Raw genomic sequence first — 18,654 nt, 5'->3', positions numbered from 1 at the left:
CCTCTCCAAGAACCACAGAATTGCTGAGGTTGGAAAAGACCTTCCAGGTCACCGAGTCCAGCATCACCACCATGTTCCCCACTTATCCATGTCCTCAAGTGCCACATCCACACACTGTTTGAGCACTTCCAGGGACAGTGACTCCACCACCATCCTGGGCAGCTTTTATATCCCTTTCTGTGAAGAAATGTCTCAAAGACAAGAGCAACAGATCTGCATGGCACCCATATCCTGAGCACAGGCAAATCACCATCGTTATACAAAAGAGCAGCATAATGTTCTCTGTCCTCTATATTTGTTCTTAATGTCTAAGATTTTATAAGCTACTGCTCTGCAACATCACAAACTCCAATATTTTGCTCCTGCATGGTGATGGCCAGCACAGCTGCTTATCTTCATAGTGCCATTTGTTTCCACGGTTGGTTATTTGGCTGTAGAGGTGAAGTTAATGGCAACAAAGCTACTTTTTCCAGCTTCAGCATCCATAAAATGGAAAGTCACTGGCAAAAAGTTACATTTAAACCAAAAAGTTTTAAAATTAGAAGCTATTATGACTTGAATAATTCCAAGCATTAGTTTCTAGTCAGTGAGAGGAGCCTTGAAGACAGAAACAAGAATCGTCATGCCTTGTAAAGAGACTTCAAAAGGTAACAAAGTATTTGCACATTCAAAAATCCATAATCTCAAAAGTACCGTGCCATAAGTGTTTAAACCCTGACAGCTTGACATCCTCCCCAGAAACAGGATTCTGTCATTTGAAAAAAAAGGTAGATCTACACTGTGGGTTTGACTTCAGTTTATTATCAGACTTAGTTCTTCAAATAAACCAAACCCTGAAGTGCAGGCATCCTCCAGAGAGCAAGGGAACACCTTCAAAAATAAAGTAATGCAGAGGTGAAGCTCTTGTCACTTTGATAAAATAGAGACTATTAAATCCCATTGGCTTTTACATAGCACTGGTTTTAAAAGCTGTTTTAGAGCTTTCTCTTAGAGGCAGGGAAGCAGCAAACATAAAAACACTGAGTGCATGAGCTCAACCCATAAAGTAGGGAGAAATTTTTCTTGATTGCTGTCAGGTAGATCCTGAAGCATTGTGATTTCACAGGATACTGACTTTCTTCAGGAGCTCACTGCTCACCTGGTTCAAAGTGCATTGAACCTTTTCCCACACCACACTGTAGGGGCAGTAACAGCCACTGCACTGATGGGGCAAATCAAACATTTTTAGGTATGGTCAGTCATGCCCTTCTCCACAGATTGTGGGTAACTTTTTGTTGATGTAAGTGAAGTTTGTGAAGATCAGGCCATGCATGTATATTTTAATGATGGGATTTAACAAAGAATCTCTTAGAATTTTGAAATACATCCTCGAAGTATGAAGACACCCAAAGCCTGAGAACACAGTGATTCTGTGGTGCTTTATAGTTCCACAGTGGTGACAAGAGACACTTCAGGCTTGTTCAAGTGTCATAAATGTTCAACTCAACTAATTGCATCACAAACCACAGGGGATTCCATAGGCATCATGGTGCTCATATTGCCACATTTTCTGTGTTTCAGACCATGAAGAATACACAAACCTGTGGCAGTGAAAGGGAACCATTCATGTCACATGTATTAAAACCACAGAGCCCTGTAATTGTTGTCCATCCCCACCGTCTCAGAGCCAAGGCTGGCAGCAGTATTGATGGACTGCCCTTGTTCCTGTGTGGAAACTCAATTTGTGGCTTCACAAGGCAGTTACATCACTGTGAGTGTTTAATCCATATATGAACAAGTCAGAAAGTCTATTTTCATGTGTTTGGTTTTGTGTCAATAAACCATAGACTCACAGACTGGATTGGGCTGGAAGGGACATTAAAACCCATCCAGTTCCACCCCTGCCATGGGCAGGGACACCTTCCCCTAGCCCAGGTGGCTCCAAGCCTCATCCAACCTGGCCTTGGACACTTCCAGGGATCCAGGGGCAGCCACAGCTGCTCTGGGCAACCTGTGCCAGGGCCTCACCACTCTCACAGCCAACAATTCCTTCCCAATATCCCATCTAACCCTGCCCTCTAGCAGTGGGAAGCCATTCCCCTTGTCCTGTCCCTCCATCCCTTGTCCCCAGTCCCTCTCCAGCTCTCCTGGAGCCCCTTTAGGCCCTGGAAGGGACTCCAAGGTCTCCCTGGAGCCTTCTCTTCTCCAGGTGAACCCCCCCAGCTCTCCCAGCCTGGCTCCAGAGCAGAGGGGCTCCAGCCCTTGGAGCATCCCTGTGGCCTCCTCTGGACTCTCTCCAGCAGCTCCACATCCCTGTGCTGTTGTTCCCAGGGCTGGAGGCAGCTCTGCAGGGGGGTCTCACCTGAGGGGGCAGAGGGTCAGAATCCCCCCTCCCCTGCTGCCCACACTGTGGGACCAGCCCAGGGCACGGGGGGGTTCTGGGTGCCAGCACACGTGGCCAGGCAGGTCGAGCCTCTCATCCTCCCACATCCTCAAGTCCTTCTCCCCAGGGCTGCTCTCAATCCATTCTCTGCCCAGGCTGTGTTTGTGCTTGGAATATTTGATCTCAAGACTAACAAGTCGTTTTCAAACAACATTCTTAACGCACACATCAGGCTTTTCATAACTCACTCTACTAGTTCATACATGGACATCTGAGTGGTAGGTTCTGCCAAACATTCCAAAAAACAGAAAAAAATAGGTGCTTTCCCAAAGCCTTTAGGGAAACAAAAATGGAAGTCAATCAGTGTGTTTACCATGCATTTTACTACTGCTTAACAACATCCTGGAACTTCAAGGCCTGGAAGAGGATGAGAGTGTTAAAAGAACCAGAGGTCTGGGATTGCATCACAGGAAACCTGGGGCTGAGCCGGTGAGATGTGCATCAGGATTGGAGATTATAAAAATCATTATCAAAAATTCTACATTTTAATTGCAATAGAAAATTAACAGCTCACTGGACAGATAAAACTACGCTACAAATTCATTCACATCCAGAATAAAACCACACACAGCCACAAGCTTCATAAATTATGAGCTTGGAATAACGATGACTCCTGGCAACCAGGAAAGCTTCTGGCTTGCTTTCCTTACATTTTGTTGTTTGTCTGTTGAAATCTTTTACCCACTGCTAAATTTTAAAGGAGATGATTTTAGAAACTAGGCTAATTGATAGTGACTGCTGCACAACAAACAACGTGGGGGAACACATACAGAGGCCATTAATACATAAAGGAAAAGGGAAGTCAAAGAAAGAGTAAGGGAAAAATCAGCTTCAATAACAGGTTATAATAACTGCACATTTAAATTGAGTTAAAACATTTCCACATCCGTCCGCAAATGATTAAGTGTGGCTGGTTTAATTAGAGCAGCTCAGTGCAGAGAAACCTGAACCAACATGTTCCACAGCCAACATGCTGCTGGCAGCAGCGACTTGTGCTGCCTCAGAGCTCAGCACGGTGTGTTCTGCATCAGCCTGAGAAAATCCATAGAAGTTCTCTTACAGATCACTGGAAATATAAGTAGGGGTGATCTTTCTGCAGTGCAAGGAGAGACAGACATGCCCGAGGTGATATAATTCACCTCACAAGTGAAATGACAGCATAGACAGAGTGAAAACAGCAGCTACAGGTAACCACAGGTAAGGTGACTCCCGTGGGAGTGGGAAGGGTGAGTCCATCCTTCTGCAAACAGTCAGGAGAAGGGGATACCAAAGAAGACGAATTGCTCCAGACAGGTGGACATTACTCCTCCTCTGGGGAGAAAATGACCCTTGGAACAAAGACAAAAGCACCAAGGATGGGGTAAAAGGAAGAGTAAGGAGAGCAAGCACAAAGGAACACCAAGGAAAGGAAAACCAGACTTATCCAGAAGGATGCTGACAGTGGAGAAATACGGGGAGCCCTACAGCTGGGTGATGAGGACACAAACCCAAAGATGAGGGATTGAGAAGTGTCTGTAAGCAAAGCCTTGGGACAGCGCTGGGGCATGTGTGGAGAGAGGTGGGGACAAGCCAGAGGATAACGGAGTCCAGGGGCTGAGAGCCTGAAGGGAACAAGTCACAGGAGGGTGAAGGTGGTCTCTTAATGGTGAGGAGAAATCTGAGAGCAACATGAGACCCTGAAGGAGGGAAAGACATCCAACACTGGTGAGGCAGGGAGGGATGGCTGTAAGGGCCAGGGAACATTTCCACAGGGAGATCATAAACCCATGGAATGGTTTGGGTTGAAAGGGACCTTAAAGCTCATCACATTTCAACTACTGCCATGGGCAGGGACACCTTCCACTTGAACAGGTTGCTCCAAGCTTCATCCAACCTGGCCTTGGACACTTCCAGGGAATGGGGCAGCCACAGCTTCTCTGGGCAACCTGTGCCAGGGCCTCAACACCCACACAGGGAAGAATTCCTTCCCAATATCCCATCTAACCCTGCCCTCTAGCAGTGGGAAGCCATTCCCCTTGTCCTGTCCCTCCATCCCTTGTCCCCAGTCCCTCTCCAGCTCTCCTGGAGCCCCTTTAGGCACTGGAATGGACTCCAAGGTCTCCCTGGAGCCTTCTCTTCTCCAGGTGAACACCCCCGGCTCTCTCATACTCAACAAGGACGGGAAACCAGGTCAGTGGCAGCTGCCTAGGACGGTCCAGCACCGCAGTACCTCCATGCCCGGGGTCAGAGGCGCGGGCGGGACGGCGAGACCGAGCGGGCAATACCCAAAATCTCCCACAAGACTCCCGCTCAGTGCCGGCGCTGCCGCCATTTCACCCTGAGGGCGCGGGGGGGGCGGGGCCGGGCAGGGGCGGGGCCATAACAGGCCCCCGCCCCCTCCCCCCGCGGCTCCGTCACTCGCGGCCGCCATTTCACACCCGCCCGGGGGCAGCGGGTGCCGGGCGGGTTGGATTGCTCGGCGTGAGGGGACAGCGGGAGCGGTGTCACTGGGAATGAGCGGGGCTGCTCGCCGGGGCCTCGCAGAGCCGGCCGGGGCTGCGGAGCCGGCACTTCCCTGTGCGAGTGTGCCCAGGGGCGACCGCTCAAGGCTATGGACCGGGAGAGCGCTGAGGCGGCTCCTGGAGCCTCCCTGGAGCCTCCTGTCCTCTGTTCGGGGTCTGCGCCGTTAGGAAGCTCAGCATCCATCCATCCATCCATCCATCCCTTCCCATCTCATCTCTCCTGTAACCTGGAGTTCCTAACAGAGCACTCGGCTGGTTCAGCTGGAGCAGAGGAGACTGAGGGGAGACTCCTCGGGGGCTGCAGCTCCTGCCCAGGGGAAGCGGAGGGGCAGGGACTGAGCTCTGCTCTGGGACCAGGGACAGGAGCCAGGGAAGGGCTGGAGCTGTGCCAGGGGGTTGGGATGGATCTCAGGGAAAGGTTCTTCCCCCAGAGGGTGCTGGGGCACTGCCCAGGCTCCCCAGGGCAGTGGGCACGGCCCCAAGGCTGCCAGAGCTCCAGGAGCATTTGGACAACGCTCTGAGGGACAGGGTGGGATTGTTGGGGTGTCTGGGCAGGGACAGGGGTTGGACTGGATGATCCCTGTGGGTCCCTTCGAGCTCACAACATTGTGATTTTATAATTCCATGTTTATTCACAGACAGGTACAACTGTTTATCCCCGTGGCAGCCACTTCAGTCAGTCACTTTCTCCTGCTGAATTCCCTGCCATGTCAGAAGGACGCTCATTGAGGGCTCCCAGCATTACCTTGTTTGCAGTGAGCTTTTTTCATGTTTAACGTACCCCAAGAAATGGCATGACCGACCATACCTGCGGAGAGAGAGCCTAGTGGCATTTTTGTTGCATCATCTTGAAGCGATTTCAGATGTGACATCACGTCACATATGTGGCTTCAGATGTGGCTTCACGTTACTAAAATTCCACATCATCATTAAAACTTCCGGCTGATGTTTTCATATTGAACTGAAACATTGTAACAGACCATGAATATATGTTAGCAAAATAAGATCATTCCTTTAAAAGCAGTTTCATAGGACAATACCTTCTAATTGTTGTCACAGCTTAAATAACAGTGTTATGATGAGAAATGAAATTCTGAGATTGCAAATGTGCTGTTAAAAGATAAAGGCATCAATGCTCTGTGCAGTGTTGTCTTGTGCCCGTGGCCTCAAGTTTTGGAGCTTTGAGACCCATCTGATGTCCAAGAATGGTATTGCTAATTAAAACCTGGATGATACAAGGAAAACACCAAATTTGCAGTAACAAAAAGTTGCCACTGATGTGAATGACAATATTGTGATATTGGGCCTGGCAGGATGAGCAAATAACAGATGCAGAAATGTCTTTAATGTTTTATGAGGCCTTGAAGAATATTTCCAGACCTGTCAGGCTTGGAGTTTCCATGTGAGGATTCCCCATCTGGCACCGAGAGCTATGATAGAGAGAAAAAGAAAATGGCAATGTTTTTAATATGACTCTTAATCGTTAACGTCCTCAGTGGGGTCTTCATGATGCAGGATCTCTGTGCCCTTTGGATGTGGCAGAGGCTGGGCTGATCCAGGACATCATGTGTGGAAGATCAGGACGGTCCAGTATAATGGGCCCACTTGAAGGGGGTTCTGGAACAAATTTCTGGGCGGAAAAACCAGAAACCATCAGTGCAACCATGTTGGGAATTTACTACACAAGGTCTTGCCAGAGGCCATGTCAGGATAGGCAGAGAAAAGATATTTGCATTTTCATTGTGTGATTTCCCACGTGTTTCAGTGTAATTACGAGGTACAGAATATTTCCATACACATGTGCAGGGAAATGCCAAAGAACACATAGTGCTGTTCTGCTGCTCTATTGCAAGTTCCCATTCTTCACATGAGACTTCACAGTTCTGGACTAGAGAAAATAGGTAGAGGAGAAATTTGATTTTCAGGTATGTTACTCAACTAAGTCAAACTCCAATCCTGACTTGTCTGTGAATGAAAAGGAACATCATATATTGTAATGCAGCAATATTCTGGTTTTTTTCCACACAGTTGCGTACCTTGATATAGGATTTACAGACCTGAAGCTTCATGTCACACACCAAGGGTGCTGCTCTGTACTGCAGAGCCATTACTCTGGTAATGACAAAAAGACATTTGTTTCCTGCAGAATAGTGAGGTTTTACATTCACGGATAACTCCTGTGCAGTGCAATAGGTGCAGATGCAAAGGAATGCCCTTGCCTACAAAAAGTAGCAGCGGAAGAGGGAAAAAACTCTTGGGCAGCCGGTTCCTTGCAGGTCGCTGCAGGATTTCTCAGAGCACAGGGAAGTGCTGGCCACCAGTTTCTTTGGCAGATCAGTGGCATCTCATTTACACAGGAACCATTTAATCTCTGAACCAGTCACGGCATTCCCGTGGGTCGTTGCTCCGGCTGGCGCTGGCCCCGGGAAGGCTCCGGGTAGTGGGAACGCTGGGCACAGCGGGCTGCCGTGCTCCACCTTCCACCCGAGCCCGGCTTCAGACACCGGGCACCACTCTGTCCCTCTCCAGGAGCCCTGCCTGGCGCTCCTCAGCCACGTTCTCCTCGGGGCTCCTTCCCACGGCGCCCGCGGCCGGGGCGCACCGGCCCTTCCCGAGGCCCCGAGCCGGCCCGGGGGATCGCTCTGGTCCTGCCGCCAGCCACCTCCAGCCTGCGCTGCCGCCTGTGCGGGGGCTGCCCCGGGCCCGCGCTGCCCTCGCCCTCCATCCCCTCCATCCCCGCCATTGCCCCCGGCCCGGCCCCGCTCCCCGCGCCCCCCCGGACCGCGCTGCAGGCCCCGCCCCCGGCCGCCGTTTGATCGGCGTGCGGCGGGGCCAATGGCGCCTGGGGCACGTGCGCGCGGCGGCCAATGGGTGTCGGCGGGCGGCGCGGGGGCGGGGCCGCGGCGCTGGAGCGGCTCGTTGTGCGCTGCGGACCGATCGCCTCCCGCTCCCGGGCCCGGCCGCCGCCGCCGCAGGTGAGGCCGTGCGCGGGGCCGCGGGGGCCGCGCCCGTCCCGCCCCATCCCGGCGGTGCCCGCGGGGCCGGCGCGGGCGGGGGCGGGCGGCGGGGCCCGCGGCGGCCGGGCCGAGGCCTGGGCCTGGCGGGGCGGCCCGGGCCTGTGGGGGGAGGGGCCGCGGGGCAGCGCGGGCCCGGGGCGGCGGGAGCGCGGCGGGGCCGCGGCCTGCGGGGGCCGCGGGGCCCGGATGGGGCGCGGGCGGGGAGCGAGGCCCGAGGTCGCCGCGCTGGCGGCGGGAAGGCCGCGGGTCGCGGGGCCTCAATGCGCTGCGGGTCCGCGCCGTGTCTCGGGGCCTTTCTCCGTCCGGTTTATGGCCTCGTCTTGCGTGTTTATTTTTCTCGTGTCTGCGCCGGCACAGCTTTTAGATCTCCCACGTTGTCTGCGACTGGCGCGGCCTCGTTGAGCGGCGCTGCCCGAGGGTCGGTGCCAGCGCGGGCAGTGCCGGCCGGGGTTGGTGCTGGCGGCGGGTCCGCGGTGCTGTGCCGGGCGCTCGGCGGTGCAGGAATCACGGCTGCGGTGGCACCCGCCGGTGTTGGTGCTCCTGGGGGCCGCTCGGAGCAGAGCGCTGGCTCTGTGCGTGGGGTGGGAGGGACAGGACGGTGCCGGGTTCCCCGCACCGGAGCGCACGTGTGGACCGGGGGAGGCCGGAGCTGCTGCCGTGCTCGGCACGGCCGGGAGAGCTGAGCCTGAGCTGGGCACGGGGCTGTGTCCGAGACCCGCTGCAGGTTTGCTGCGTGAGGATTTGCATTGGGATCCTGTGATCCACTTAATGAGACATCTGTGGAAAACAAAAGAGGAAAGAGGTGGGGAACGGTAGAATTTCATTCCTTTTATTAATTTCTGTTGTTGTTGATGTTTGATCACTTCTTGAAATGCTCCGTATTTCTGTTCATTTTACTCCCTGAATGTGACTGATCACTGCTCGGATTGCTCGGCTCTCACCTCTTACCAGCTCCTGTTTCCCTGTATTCTTGTGTTAACCACTTTTCTTTCTAGAGCAGTGTGAACAATTCTCTGACTTGTGTATCCCCCATTACAGCTGGGACAATCCATGTGTTCCATAGGCTTTATTAAACCGTTAGGGTTGATGGGATTTCTTGGATTCCTGTTGACTCATGGGTTATGTCAGTGTGTGTGATGGATAAGAAAGTCAAGAGTCCTGATCCTGTAAGTCTGTGCAGCATGAAATGTTACTGTGAGTGCCTTGTTTTTTGTTCTGAAACAGAGTAGCCCTGTGTATAGTGATCCTAATGCTCCTGGTGGTTTCCATGATTCAGAGCACTCAGGGGGCTGGAGTTACAGCTGTGATTGCAGTGGGCTCTCCCCAGGCTTGAGTGGAATATGAACAGGAACATCTTAAGCTGGTGTGATTGTTAAATGTGTTGTACACTGAGTTTATAGCCCTGCTGTGGGTGGTTCTGCAGGACGAGATGAACATGGATACTCTGCTTTCCTAGGGGAGTTGTCTTGTGCAGTGCCACATTTGTGGGAACAGCAGCAGTAAGCACAGCCTGAATGGAAATCTGAGCATTGTGTGTAGCATCTTAACTCAACTTAATCATGTTTGTTGAACGTTGGTACTGAAATGAACTTAATGTGAAATGTGCTATATGCTCTGAATTAAAGCACTTTATTTTCTTTCAGGTTCTTACATGTTCTGTCACTTTTCTTTTCCTGGAAAAAGCCCTCCTTGTCTTGACCTGAGACACGTAATTTTACTTTCAGAATCCATCTCTTTAGGCTGTTGTACCAGCCTACTTTCTTTCCTGGAGCTGTGGTCTCAGAGCCCTCTGAATTGATTATAGCCCAGTGTTATTGGCTGCCACACCAACTACACGTGAAGCCTGTGGGGCTGGTAGAGTTTTAGTTACAGAAAGCTCAAACTTGCTCTGTTTGCAGACTTCATAAAGAAGTTTAGAGAAGCTGTTCTTTCTGCTCTTCCAAGTACTTTTAGAAGCAGCCAGGAAGGCAGCTGCAGGAGAGTCCTGCCAATTTAAGCATTTAGGGAGAGTGACAGAGTTCAGCAAATGAGAGGTGATAAATTTTGCCTTGTGCTGGAAACGATCAGGGCACTTCTCCTGTTTGATGTGCCATTCTGTGATCAGGCATCTGAAAGCTTCAAACCGCTGGCCTAAATGATCCATTTGATTATACAACCTCGTTATATGTAGGTGATGTATGCAAAAATAGATTTTAATCTTTTTCTGAGGGAATAGGGTGGCAAGTAAACTGCGGAGAAGGCAGAGACATTCTTCATGTGCATGGGTTTGCTGCCTTTGGTGTTTTGTTTGGTTTGTTGGGGTTTTTTTAATATTAGTAGCAGTGGCATGGTAAGTATAAAGGTATAATTTTCCTATCTCCCACTGCTTCCATGGTCTCCATGTAGGAGCACAGCAGCAAGTCCAGGTGTCTCATGAGACCCTCAGAGATGGATTTGCAGCTACTGGAAATCCTCCTACTACTTTTGTGCTACTGAACAAGTTGGATGCTGTCCCTTCCTCCTGTTACTCACTTGTCATCAAAGTGAAAGTACCAGCTGCTAATCCAGGGATGGATCAATGTGTGGGGCAGCTGTTGTCAGAAGGTGTTTGGAATCTGCAAGTTCTTATGTCCACTTCTGCTCACCTCCTGCAAGTGTCCTGCCCCTAGGAAAGGAGTCATTCCCTCACAGCACAGTTTTTTATCTCCAAAAAATGTCTTTTCTGCAGGTGAAAAAATTGCCATGGGCGATTTCTGGACAATCTCACACTGTTTAGAGAAAGGGAGATAATAACTTTTTTTTTTTTAAATCTGTCTGTCATAAACCTGTCCTTTTTAAATACCAGTGCAGAAGGTGAGATAGTCCTGGTTACATGAAGTTGTCCAGCTGTCTCTTCCCTGTGTAAGAACTCTGTGATGCTAACTGGCAGCATCTTCAACCCAGGAACAAAAACTGTGGAATCACAGAATCGTGGAATGGTTTGGGTTGGAAGGGACCTTAAACCCATCCAGTTCCACCCCTGCCATGGGCAGGGACACCTTTCACCAGACCAGGTTGCTCCAAGCCCTGTCCAGCTTGGCCTTTGACACTTCCAGGGATGGGGCAGCCACAAATTCTTGGGGCAACCTGTGCCAGGGCCTCCCCACCCTCCCAGGGGAGAATTTCTTCCCAATATCCCATCTCACCCTGCCCTCTGGCAGTGGGAAGCCATTACCCTGTCACTACCCATATAAAAAGCCCCTCTCTCTCTTATTTTTATGCCCCCCTCAGGGTATTGGGAGGCTGTAATGAGGTCACCCCAGAGCCTTCTCTTCTCCAGGTGAACCCCCCCAGCTCCCCCAGCCTGGCTCCAGAGCAGAGGGGCTCCAGCCTTTGGAGCATCTCCATGGCCTCCTCTGGGCTCACTCCAGCAGCTCTTGTCTTTCTTGTGCTGAGAAAGGGGTTGTGCTGCTTGGAAGGTGTTGATGTGAAGCTCTGAGCAGACTGGGAGCCTCCTCTCTCTGTCAGGGCTGACTGTTAACCTGGGAATGTTGGGGAAATCTCGGAGCTGGCTGCAGATATTCAGTGTCTTAGCTGGAGGTTTCTGGTTGCCCTTGTTCGTGTGGATCGAGCTGAGAGGCCGTTGGGGGCCCTGATCCCCCCCTGTGTTGGACCAGCAGTGGATGGTAATTATGGCCAGCCTGTATCTGATTTCTGACAGCATCCTAATGATGATTAATTTTGTTCCTAGGAATTGGGTATAGTTCATCAGACTGGTGAAATGAGGTCATTCCTCTGAAGAATGCAGCTTCTTTTTTGGCCTCAAACGCTTGTATTTCTGAATGGCAATATAAGCATTGACAAAAACACCTCAATGGTGTTGTTTTATGGACATGGATAGAAGCAACTAAGGAAAACATTTAAAACCTTTCTAGACAAATCTGATTGCTATAAAATATGTAAAACTACTTTGCTGAAATATTAAAATTATGACAGTTGAGATTTGTCAGACTAAAAAGGCACTTAAGACTAAGTTTATGCCCAGTGTTTATAAAACAACAACAAAAAAAGAGCTTAAAATATGGTGTACTGGAAATCACTGATTTAGCATATGGAAGTAAAGTTTGTGAAAATGCAGTAGTAGATTTTAGGAATGGCCACTTCTGGTACAGAGATATTTGTATTGACAAAAATGTGATCTTAGGTTTAGTCAAGCTAAGGAGAACAAGTGCAGTGTCCTCATTCCAGGTTTGCAAAGGGAAGAAGAATCAGTGAGATGAGATCTGTTACCTCTGGAAAGCCCGAATGGCTGGCAAACAGAAAGGGTTTGATTTACAAACAGAACTGACACATTAGTGTGGAAGGATCATATATGTGCAGCCTCTGTGGCTTAACACTCAGAGTTTCAGGGTAAAAGAATCTTCCTGTGTAAAGACAAACTTTTTTTTTTTTTTAAAGTGACCTTCATTAGCACAGGTCGGTACTGAGCTGGTTTTGTTCTTGTGTAAGGAGTCAGGAGAGTTAAACTGCCAACTGAATCAAATTGAATATTGAATTTAAAGTTTTCCTGTTTGCTGATTTAAAATATTGTGGTTGCAGGGCAGAGGAACCCAGATGAGTCAGAGAATAGTGACCTGATCCATGGCAGTGGGACGGTAAAAAGATCAATGGGGTAGCAGTAGTTTGTGGACAGGAATCTGTGACACCTCACTTTCTGCCTTTAAGTTTCCATGTGTACCAAAGCACCATGTTCACAGTTCAGGAAGATGACTTTTTCAGTGGAACGTAGGATTCATCCTCCTGAAACACAGAGTTGCCACTCAGCCTGAGCAAGGAAAGCTGAGCTCTCAAAACATGGGCACACTACTTCGTGCCTAATTTAGTTTTATTCATAAGAAAAACTTTAACCTTATCCTTGCCCTCACCAGTGTACAGTGAAATATTCTTTTGGAAGATTTAAGCATGTTGCCCAGATCTGAGGTGAAGCTTTGAAGTGTGTGACCTGTACATGCTGGAATAACCTCCTGTGTTCAACTTCGTGTTGTTTCCCCCCATGCACTGTATAAATGTTGCTCTTGAATTAGAGACAATCTGGATTTTGTGATTTCCCCCTCCTCCCAATTGGCTTTTGGTGTTTGGTCAAGATTTGAAGGGATTTTGAAGGAGTTTGAAGGAATATTGCATGAATGCAGCGTGAGTCAAATAGCAACAGGGCTTGCACTGCAGTGTCATTGCCCTGCAGTGGTCTGTCTGGGTGTTGGAGAGGTCTGTGCTATGTGCAGAGGTACTGGGGACAGGAAAGGAGTTTGTGTAAAGAATAAAAGGAGTTTTCTTGGAGATTATGGGGAAAGGATCTGTGGCATGTGAAGCAGAGACATCTGGGTTAAGAAATAGAGACAGATGTGTTCTGGCTGTGGAGCACTAGGAAACTTCCTTTTTCTTGGGAGGCATGTAGGCACAGGGGGAGGTTTTCTGCTGGTGCAGCTTCTCAGGTGAAACCAATTCTGTTCCTTGCAGTGATTTCAGAGAAGAAAATGTTGGGGTTTTCCCCCCAGGGTCTGTCCCTTCTCTGTCTTGATTAAACTCTTGCTTCTCTATCCTGTCCTGAGAGCTGGCTGCAGAGCAAGTTTTTGCATGGCAATACTGTGTTGGATCGTTCTTGAAAACTTTTCCTGAAACAGTTTAAACTTGTGGAGGCTCTGGAGGCCCTTCAGGCCCTTCTGTGTGTGTGGCATTGGTTTTGGCATGTGTTCAAACCTGGACATCTCAGCAGCTCTGCAGCTGCCTTCTGCAGATATGTGGATTGGTTTGGCACTTGCCTGGGTGTTGTAGTGTCCTTTTTTGTTCTGTTTCAGGTGAGGTCTCCAAGAAAGTACTCAACAGCTCCAGATTGAGAGCCAGAGCAGTGTCTAAGATAACCAAATTTGTTGTTTGCCTCTGAGTCAGCCAATGGCTGCTGGGGGAGGCATGTCAACAAATATCTGTGTGCTGGAGAAACAGGAGGAGGGCTCTTTGTATAGCCCTGAGGTTTTACTTGAAGCACCCCATGGAGATTCTCAAATACACAAGGCAGAGCTCAAGAACAGACCCATGAGACTGAAGTCTGAGTTCATAAAGCAGCTCATGGGCAGGACTCTCCAGCATCACTGGTTTCAGGGTCCCTGTTCATTCACCACTAACAACTGCAACAAGGAGATTTCACCAGTTCAGGGGCTCTGTCAGACACTGTCTCCTGTAGCCCTTCCTGCACAGCCTGTCCTGGGTGATGCTACCTGGCACTTCAGTGCAGAGAAAGGCTGGTCTGGGGTCAGTAACTGTGTCAGCAGCCTCGGGTCTGCTGTGGTTTAAGGACTGTGCTGTGCTCATTGTGGCCCATTCCCAGTACTCCAGTGAAGGTGCCACAGTTTCCAAGTTCTGCAGTAGCTGAAATGCTCACATTATCAACCATCCCACCCAGAGCACTGTGTCCAGCTCTGGGGCTCCTAGAACAAGAAACATATGGACCTGTTGGAGCATGTCCAGAGGAGGCCACGGAGATGCTCCAAGGGCTGGAGCCCCTCTACTCTGGAGCCAGGCTGGGAGAGCTGGGGGGGTTCCCCTGGAGAAGAGAAGGCTCCAGGGAGAGCTGAGAGCCCCTTCCAGGGCCTAAAGGGGCTCCAGGAGAGCTGGAGAGGGACTGGGGACAAGGGATGGAGGGACAGGACAAGGGGAATGGCTTCCCTGCCCATGGAAGAGGGTGGAACGAGATGACCTTTAGGGTCCTTTCCCACCCAAACCATTCTGGGATTCCATGACCATCTGTTGAGGTATCTACATTCAAGTTTGTGATCCCAGAAGGGGTCTGTGCCTTTCCAGTCCTGTGAACAAGGTGAAGTAGACAAAACCTCTTGCCTGATGTCAAAGACAGTTCTCCTTACCAGTGTTCCTGTTTCACATGATCTCCTCAAATCTGTACAGGTCTTCCTTCTTAGCAAACGTCTTGCAGTGAAAGCATTAATAGCTCTGATTCCTGGAATTCTGTATGAAGATAGAGTATTGTTTGGAAAACACTTTTGTTGGTCTGTTGCCAGAACCATTAAACCTTCTGGGATCTGGTGTGCTCTTGTGAGAAGGTGATTGCCACAGTCAGAGCAACATTTCTGAAAATAATGCCATGGAGAACGTTTCAGTCCAGTCCTGGAAGTGCCAGCCTGGCTGTGGGTGCCTGAGCAGTGTTTGGCATAGGTGGTGAAGTGTTGGGCTGTGGGGATTTGGGCCCCTGCACAGTGGAGGGGGGATTCAGGCACAACACATGTGGTTCCTTTTGAATGCTCGATGCTCCCTTGGCATCATAAGTTTGAGGATGTCTTACCCACAGAAGAAAGTGGCCCTGCCTTTTCAAAGAAGTTCTGCAAAGTTTGGTTATTTAAAAAAAAATTGGCATTTTGTGAACTGCAGTGCAACCAAAGGTAGCCTTAAAGTTTTGGGGTTTTGGGACATAAAGGCTGCAAAGTACCAGTCTTGTTACAGGCATCTTTCCCATCTTATACCTCCTTTTTGGAATTCTTGTCAGTGTTCAAAGGTTACAGTTCTTCAGGGGCTGTTTTTGTTTCTGCTGGCATGAGAGCTGTTCACCTGTTGGGAATACACCTGAGGCAGGTGGGCAGTGGCACTGTGAGCTGCAGGGTGTGCCTGGTGGGGGGTGTACTTGAGCTCTGGCAGACTTTGGGCTGTGAGCACCTGCCCTGGAGAGCCTGTTCCGGAACCTTTTCCTAATATCCAACCTAAACCTCCCCTGACACATTGAGAAGACCCCAGATTAAATATCAGCCCCCCCCCGGGGGTGCCTTTGTCTGGGGTCCCTCCCCAGGGGCACCAGCTTGAGCTGTTCTGTGTCCCTGCACCACAAAGGACCCAGAGTCTGGGGCTGTGCTCTGGGAACCTGGGGGCTGAGCTGGTGAGGGGAACTGGTCTGACTGGAGGAGTGTGGGGTGTGTGGGGGTCATGTGGGGCCCCTGTGGGGTCACTGGAGCTGCTGCTGTGAAGAGGCTTCGATTCCAGCAGTGACAGTCTGGGCTGGTGCCAGTGGGGCCCCCAGAGTGGCATCAGGCTGGGGGAGTTTCCTTAACACCCACCACAGAGGAAGTGGTTTCCCATTAACTTCCAGGATGGTTGGACAGTGTTAATCTTGCAACAGATTGTGTAAGTGCCTGGTGAAAGAAAGTTGAGGAAGACAGAAGCATCTTCTCTCTCCATGCTCTGCTCCTTTTCCTCTTCACTGTGCCTTTATCACTCCCTCATGCTTCATTCCTGGTATCCCCAGGGAATGTTCGCCAGACCTGTGTGCAAGGACTTCCTGTAATTTTTTTCAGATGTCTGAAGCAAAGCAGGTGGAAGTTTCCTTCCCAGTTCTAGTGCCTCTGAATCAGCACTGCCCTGGGCATGCCTTGTGTATCCCGGGAGGTGCAGACAGTGAGTACTGCAGGCAGTTGGGTTGGAGGCTGTGGGACAATGATGCAAAGTCAACAGCCCCTGCCAAACTCCTGTCAATTCTGCTTAATGCCAGATAACAGTTTGGTAACTTGCCATCATGGTGTGCTGGGACTGTTTCTGTGCTTGGTTTGTGACTGTGGTGCCTCCTTTTTAGGCAGCAGATACACCTTGGGCATTAAAAAAAAACCCCAAAACACCAAACTCTTTTCCTTAAGTTTCTGATTTTGGAAATATATAACAATTTCTTAATCTTGGCACCAGGAGGATTTCTATTACATGCTGGGTAAATTAGGTTACAGTGAAGGAAATTTGAACTTTTGTCTCGTAAAGATGGAAAAATCTCAACGTTTCTTCTTTTTGTGTCATAGAATTTCCAGACTCATCAACATATTGGTGTCTTGTTCTAGTAGGGCTTGAATTTTGTAGAGGACAAAGGCAAGCAAAGTTGCCTTCCATTAAGATAATTTAAAAAATGTTGTGTGTATGTGGTTTTGTAGCTCAGGTACAGTGAACAGAGACAGTTCAGCTCGTTTTGTGTTGTTTAGCAGAACAGGAAACTTCTCTGAGGTTGTGCTCAGCCAGTCCTGACAGAGCTGGGAGGGAAAGTGTATTTAATGACAGAATTTCTCAGCACAACTGAGACTACCTGGAGGCTTAAAAATCATTGGATGGGGGGCATCTCTTCCCCTGATTTCAGCTTTGCTGTGCTCCCCCTGCTCTCCAGTCCTCTGGCATTAACTGGTGCTTATCTCGCTGCAAGGGAAGCAGATTAAAATTGCTGACACAACAAAAAGGGCTTCCCTCCTGTGTAGTTTTCCATTGCTCTCACGGTACAGATTGGTTATCCTGTGGGCAGAGGGTGCTGGGGCAGGCTTCAGTTGACACTTCAAACAGAAATGGGGGTAGAACCTGATCTGTGGGCGAGGGGGAGCAAGACCTCTCCTGCTCTAAGCTACCAGCTCTTAATGCTTTAACGTGTATTAAAAAGGTAAAGATTCAGGTCAAATCTGTACTGTGTTAAATAAGTTTTCTCGTGGTTTGTTCTATAATGATGTGCTCAGGGATTACCAGTTAAAAAAATCTGACCTTTGCAAGATTAGAGTATGAAATAAACATCAGACAGGACTGAACAGCAGCTACTGGTGAAGGGCCTGAAGTCCCTTCGTGCAGGGAATGTTTGTTCCCTTTGTAGACTGAGGATTTCTGCTTGCTGTTCCTGACTTCTGCCATTGTTCAGCTTCTGGTTGTCAGTGTGGTGCTGTCTGTGGAAGGGCTCATCCTTTAGATCTGATCTGCAGATCCTGTTGCAGGAACAGGGTTTAGATATCCTGATTTTGACTATTTCAGAGTGGTCAAAGCACTTTAAAATCTCCAGTTCTGTCAGGCCATGAGCAGTTTGGATCTGGTGTGGGTTTGAGTTGTAGGTGTTCTCTGCACCTGTAATGTCAGGCTGACTGAGGTGGAGAGTACCTTTCTGTGATGGAATTTCTGGATGTTTTCTCAAGGCTTTCTTTAAAAAGGTGTAAAAATAGAAACTCTGTCAAATACTCAATATACTCCAAAGTTGGTGTGCAGCACAGACTCACAGGTTACATACACACAGTTAAGCAGCACCAAACACAGCATTGAACAAGTGCAGGACAAGCAATGGGTGCAGGGGAAAACATACAGAAAATAAATAGTCCCCAACTGAGACACTGAACTGGGTCAGTAGATCTGGCTGCTTCCCTCTCTGTCTGAAAGAGTTCTGGGCATAAGGTTGGAATTCAGGTTGAGGTGACAGTTTGGCTCTGGCTGGTCAAGTGTTTGGACACGGGGAACCTGATTTTTGCCTTAGCTGTTGGGAATATTTTGGTTTACAGCAACGTCTGCAAAATCTGTCTTGATGCTTTTTGTTACTGTAAAAAAAGAAATATCTTGATGAGCTCTTTAATGGTACAAATGATGTTTTGTGAGCGGGGAAAAAATGCATTGCTGAAACAGTGGCTTGTTCTCAGCTTTTAAAATAAACATTCAGACTTATTTCAGGTGGAGGAAGTTTTGGCTTATTGAAATGCGAAGATCTAGAACTCACTGGGGTTTTTCTCCTCTTTGCAGATACATTATAAAATGTCTAATGGTTATGAAGATCACATGGCTGAAGATTGCAGGGATGATATTGGTAGGACAAATTTAATTGTGAACTACCTCCCTCAGAACATGACACAGGATGAGCTACGGAGTCTGTTCAGCAGCATCGGAGAGGTGGAATCTGCAAAACTTATTCGGGACAAAGTTGCAGGTA

General features: G+C 49.3%; 1 protein-coding gene across 2 annotated transcripts in view; it reads left to right on the top strand.

Moving 5' to 3' along the window:
- Positions 1-7,812: 7,812 nt before the first annotated feature.
- ELAVL1 (ELAV like RNA binding protein 1) overlaps positions 7,813-18,654 on the top strand; it is a 45,444-nt gene continuing 34,602 nt past the window's right edge. The window contains exons 1-2 of one of the 2 annotated variants that reach the window (XM_032711818.1): positions 7,813-7,898; positions 18,468-18,651. In XM_032711818.1, coding sequence (XP_032567709.1) covers positions 18,480-18,651 — 172 coding nt within the window. In that variant the 5' untranslated portion in view covers positions 7,813-7,898; positions 18,468-18,479. The remainder of the gene's footprint in view (positions 7,899-18,467; positions 18,652-18,654) is intronic. The other variant, XM_032711819.1, reaches the window with a different exon arrangement.

The sequence above is a fragment of the Chiroxiphia lanceolata genome, chromosome 27 (genome assembly GCF_009829145.1).
Source record: "Chiroxiphia lanceolata isolate bChiLan1 chromosome 27, bChiLan1.pri, whole genome shotgun sequence".
NCBI classification, from domain to species: domain Eukaryota; kingdom Metazoa; phylum Chordata; class Aves; order Passeriformes; family Pipridae; genus Chiroxiphia; species Chiroxiphia lanceolata.
This window is presented reverse-complemented; position numbering and strand designations above follow the sequence as displayed.